A 6,000-nucleotide genomic window follows, 5' to 3' on the forward strand; every position below is an offset into this window, starting at 1 on the left:
CTGTGGCGGCCGGCCGGCGGTCAGTTTTTATGTCTAAGACTGTACAAAACCTTCCCATTCCATCCACCCACCATCTTCTCTAGGCTTATCCCATCCCATCAGAGACTAGGCCACGAGTGAAAGTAGCCATGTCGTCTACTATCCCTCCTGCAAACACTGCACAGATTGTTAAGTCATATGACAACCAACCAGACATCTACCAGAATGAATTGGCACCGCCAAACCGTGGCCAAAAACAAAGCTCTCCTCCCAGTGGTGCAAAATGCAGCTGAGCGCAACGTTATCAAATTCAATGGTTGCTTCAAAATGTGGTCCACCTGGATCCTTCATTCAGCCAACAGCTCAGAAAATTTCACTGAACAAATTCTGAAATTTTGGTTTCACTCTGTATATTTTTGTGCTTGCTTCACTTTGGTTTAGATGGATTTTCTTTTGTCCGTGTGAATTATTAAGATTGAATGAGTTGGAGAATGTCTAGAATGCAGTCTTTCTGAAAGAATAGCATTATCTACTCAAGTAAAGAAGCTGGAACCTGCCCACCAACTGATAGAGAGTGCCTGTAACAAAAAGTCTGTCTCCCATAATATAAAAGTAAAGCACTGTCATACCATCATCCACCCTGAAGCCCTGTATGCTTCATTGTGTCTATCACTTGTCAGGAATGGCCTTACAGACAAACTTGAATTCTGAGAGAGTAAGGTATGAGGAATATATGGTTACCAGTTAAGAAAGGTAACAAATATGAGAGAAAACCAATTTAGGAACTCCACAAATACCGTGAAAAAATCTTGGATGTGGCTAGTCTTTTATGTCTACAAGATGCATCCCAATGGGTTGACCAGTCAGTGTTTCACATGCTAGCAAAAGAGGAAGACCCATTGACTATGGTTGATGGAAGTGATTAAAAATCTGCAGCAACTAGGGATACAGAACGAGATTTAAAAGTCGAGACAATGCTTAAGCAAGTGAGGTTCCATGAAAAACCTCTGAGGAAGATGACGTGCTCTCTGGACAAAGACACACACACACACACACACACACACACACACACACACACACACTAGTGATCTCTGGGCCATTTTCTGTACTGCAACTTCCCATTTGCTATCCTGAAAAACGGAGTCAGCATCCCTCTATAATGAGTGAGATATTGAGCTCAGGAAGAGGTATTAGTATTGTGCTATGCATAGCTTGGGGGTAAGTTTTTCTAGAAAAGGAAAAAAGAAGGGAAAAACATAGTGTGAAGGTTTTATGTGGAATATTGGATGTTTTATAATCATTATTATTATTATTATTATTATTATTATTATTATTATTATTTATATGAACATCTTTTTTTAACCAGACTCCTACTCTGTTTTGTCTAAGTAATCCTTCAATGCATAACAGGTACTTTTTAGCTTACTTTTTAAATACATGTATTTTTGCAATTTTTTAAATTTCTTTTGGTAATTTATTGTACAGTTTTATTCCTTGGTAGAAAACACTGTTTTGAGTTTAATGTTTATTTTTTCTTGATAAATGTAAGTTAAGTCTAGCTCATGTTCCATGGCCATGGACATAGCTGTTTGTGCAGTAATTACCAATGTTATTTTTGATGTGTACAATTGACTGGTAAATGTATTCACACGGAGCAATTAAAATCCCCAGTGTTTTAAGCTCGACTAGTATTTTTGGTTAAAATTCTTATGGCTACTTTCTGGAGTTTGAAAATTGTGTTCATATTTTGCGCATTTGTTTCCCAAAACAGAATGCCATATCTAAGAATTGAGTGTACATATGAATAGTATGTAACTAAAAGACACTGCATACTACTGTGTCCTTGATATTTTCAAAGCTATTATGTGACTTTTTTGAAAATCTGGGAAGCTAATGCTATGATACTGCCATTTATCCCTTTTAACAGGCTGCTGTAATATATGTATTTCATGAAATTTATTTGCAGTTCTGATTACAAATAATCATCATCTATATGAGGGAATAACGGCAATGAAATTTTGTGCCGGTTCAGGACTCGAAATCGGATTTCTGGCTTTACACGAGAGGTCGCCTTAACGGCTTCGACTATCCGTGCACGACACATGGACAGACCCAAACTTCCTTATATCTTCGTTCCTGCATCACAATCTGACTTTGTAGACACATTATGTAATTCCCTTACAGGGGAGGAGATTTTAATTGAAAGTCACTGCCTGCTATTTGCGGATGAATAAGACATTGCAATACCTGTGCAGTTAAGAAGAACGATGCAAATGTTCCTTCGGACGTGCATGCCCAAAGGAACATTGTATTATAATTTTTAACACCACAACTACTGCAACATCATAAATAAATTTTCGTTGATTTGAATTCCAGAACTTCGACTTCAAAAAAAATTTGTGGGAAGGGATAATTGAAATTCAGCTTATTAACATGTAAATACATAGACTTACAACAATAATACCATGGTTCAGCTAATCCAAATACTGTAGAAGCAATTCTGTGTAACGAACAGTTGTGACCATCAGATTCACAAGAGTCATAAATTATTGGAGGAAAATAATTTGTCAATGAAGTGTGAATGTGGAGGTGCAATGGATGGATGTAAACACAGTGAAATGGAACAATGTGTACTCACGACTAAGGCAATTAGCGTGTGTATGTCACTTCCTGTGCTTCTGCACTTCGACAGCCCAGTAGCAAAGGCCACAATGATTATATTATTAAGGTCTGTCCACAAGTTACTCCAGTCGACAAGAGCGAGAGGCATCAGTCGTGTTGCCATAGGTTGCAAACTCATTGTGGTTGCTGTAAAATTTTTTTACATGTGACACGCTCACATTTAAGCTTTGGAAACTACACTGAGGTGCCAAAAGTGATGGGATATCGCCTAATATCATGCCGGAATTCCTTTTGCCCAATGTAGTGCTGCAATTTTTATGTGGCAAGTCCTCTGCAGAAATACCGAGTCATGCTGCTTCTATAGTGTTTCCAGTCCAGGATTTTGTACACCGACTGACCTCTCGATTATGTCCCACAAATGTTTGATGGGATTCGTGTCAGATGATCTGGATAGCCAGACCATTCACTCTAATTGTAAAGAATATTCTTCAAACCAATAGCGAAAAATTGTGGCCAGGTGACATAATGCATTGTCGTCCATAAAAATTCCATTGTTGTTTGGGAACGTGGTGTCCGTGAATTGCTGCAAATGGTCTCCAAGTAGCCGGACATCCAGAGGACCCAGTCCATTCCATGTAAACACAGCCCACACTCTTATGGAGCCACCACTAGCTTGCACTTTGCCTTGTTGTCATCTCGGGTCCACGGCTACGTGGTGGTGTGCGCCGCACTTGAATGTGCGCCGCACTTGAATGTGCGCCGCACTTGAATGTGCGCCGCACTTGAATGTGCGCCGCACTTGAATGTGCGCCGCACTTGAATGTGCGCCGCACTTGAATGTGCGCCGCACTTGAATGTGCGCCGCACTTGAATGTGCGCCGCACTTGAATGTGCGCCGCACTTGAATGTGCGCCGCACTTGAATGTGCGCCGCACTTGAATGTGCGCCGCACTTGAATGTGCGCCGCACTTGAACTGTACCATCAGCTCTTACCAATTGAAATTAGGACTCATTTGACCAGGCCACAGTTTTCCAGTCATCTAGGGTCCAATCGATTTGGTCATGAGCCCAGGAGAAGTGCTGTATGTGATGTCATGCTGTTAGCAAAAGCTACTCGCGTCTGTCGTCTGGTGGCATAGCCCGCCAATGCCATATTTGATTGCACTGCCACAGTGGACATTTCTGGAGTTATTTCACACAGTGTTGCTTGTCTGATATCACTGACAACTCTATGCAAAAGCTTACCAGATTTTTCAAAAAAATGTCACTTAATAGCTGACACTTAACAGCTGTGGATCATAAACCATTGAATTCTCTAATGATTTGTGAAATGGAATGTCCCATGTGTTCTGCTCCAGCTACCATTCCGCTCAAAGTTGTTAATAACCACTTTGGGGCCATAATCACATCAGAAAACTTTTCACGTGAATCACCTGAGTACAAATGACAGCTCTGCCAATGCGCTGCCCTTGTGTATGGAATACTACTGCCATCTGCATTTGTACATATCTCTAATGCACAACTTTCGCCACCTTAGTGTGTGCTTATCGAAGCATGCACAGAAAAAACAAAGGGATACAATACTCTGGGTATTTAAATGCACTTGCCATAACTGTCAATATTATGAAAAGGATGGTACTTACCATATGGTGGAGATGTTGAGTAGCAATTTATCCTTTTCACAATATTGTCATTCCATCCCAAATTTTCCACTATTCTTTACTGTCACTTGCAATTGTTCTGTACTAAAGCAAAAATACTAGGTTTCACATTTGATGTCTTGTAAGTGTTTATAATAAGTAGGTCCAATATTTTCTTTTCTCCTCCTCCTTTCCTCTCAAAAGTATCTTTGCAGTCATTGAAAGCCACACAGAACGTAAAGTCCATACTTGCTTTCACAAAGTGTCACATTTTGTTGAAAATGGTAATTGTTGTATTTGTTTCCCTTCCAGGTGGGCCAGTTGCTGAGTGCAATGAGAGATGAACTTGTGAAGCTGCTGGTGGATAAGATAAAGGACCCACAGTTGGACCTAGTGACTCATGAGCGAGGAAAAGTCATCATCTCCACAATTGTCCGTCTTATCTCGAAAGACTGATGTTCTGAGAAGTCCTACAAAGGAATTACCTAATTTTTATAAACTACTGTATATTTTTTCAGTCTTTCTTTCTTTTTCCCCCCTTCCCCTCCCTCCTTTCTGTCTACCGTGATAAGAACAGACTGACACTACTGACATTAGTAATATGCCATTGGATGGTAGTAATCCCTTGTACATAGATGCCTATTCTGATCCTTGGATTCTGCTTCTGTGATGTAACTGTGCAACAAGGCTGGAAATTCTCAACAATCTCCTGCCATGTTTTCCACCCATTAGTAATCTCTTTTCTCTGATATAATATGTGTTGCATTGCTTAAAACATAACTGATATTGGCTTGTGATATCAGTATTACATTGGAAAACAAAAAATGGACGACATGTCATCATATGACATTACACAGATTGTAAATAGACATAGGGGGGAAAAAACTTTACAATTCAACAAAAGTGAGACATGTTTCAGACAGTCCAGAGTATCAGTTGGAAAAGCATACTAGACACTGTAAAATTAGTTGTATGTAAAATGTGTAACTAGTACTGAAATGTTAGTATATATTTTTGCACTGTTTACATTGTAATACAATAATATTATTGTTGAGGTGCCTTAAATGTACAGTTTATGATGAATGTTACGGGTACATTTTGCAGAGCCAATTATGAGCATTAATTAAATGTTTTGAATGGCCATTTTGAGGCATATTGCAAGATAATCTTGTATGTTGAATTATTTATTACATTTTTGTACCTGTCTGTTTTTGAAGCTGAAGAATGCTTTTTATCTAAAAAAAAAAAAAACTCTGTGAACAATTTTAAATTTGTTGTTTGTTGTTTTTGAGGGGAATGTATTTATTTATGGAATATAGACAAATAACTGAAAAAATGAAAGCTTTAAACAGGAATAAAAGTCAAAATCAATAACATAACATGCTGCATGTCATTTGTTTTTTACTTTGATACTTCCACATATTCATCCATAGCTCTGGTCCTGTTCCGATACATCATTGTATTTAGGTTTCTTGTGGACCTTTGTCTATTTATTACCTTTTCAAAGTGTTGTTTTTTACCTGCAGTTCAGTAAAACTTTACTGACCTACTAACCACACCCACATGTAGGCACATGTACATGAGCCAATGGTGACAAATTGCTTTAGACACACTTCCCAACTTGTTAACACGTTTTGTGGCTAACAACCAGATTGACAGAGCTTTGTGGCCACTCACCATAATTTAACATAGAGCTTGCATTGGCCTATACCCCTCTCCTGCTTTCCAACCTCAATTGAAGCTCTACTTCATACCTTAC

General features: G+C 38.9%; 1 protein-coding gene across 1 annotated transcript in view; it reads left to right on the plus strand.

Annotated features, from left to right (window-relative positions):
• The window catches only part of LOC126106294 (putative ATP-dependent RNA helicase DHX57), a 228,608-nt gene extending 223,018 nt beyond the window's left edge, over positions 1–5,590 (plus strand). Inside the window, exon 23 of the mRNA XM_049912514.1 lies at positions 4,554–5,590. Coding sequence (XP_049768471.1) covers positions 4,554–4,697 — 144 coding nt within the window. The 3' untranslated portion in view covers positions 4,698–5,590. The remainder of the gene's footprint in view (positions 1–4,553) is intronic.
• The last annotated feature ends 410 nt before the right edge of the window (positions 5,591–6,000 follow it).

Source organism: Schistocerca cancellata, chromosome 10 (assembly GCF_023864275.1).
Source record: "Schistocerca cancellata isolate TAMUIC-IGC-003103 chromosome 10, iqSchCanc2.1, whole genome shotgun sequence".
NCBI lineage: Eukaryota > Metazoa > Arthropoda > Insecta > Orthoptera > Acrididae > Schistocerca > Schistocerca cancellata.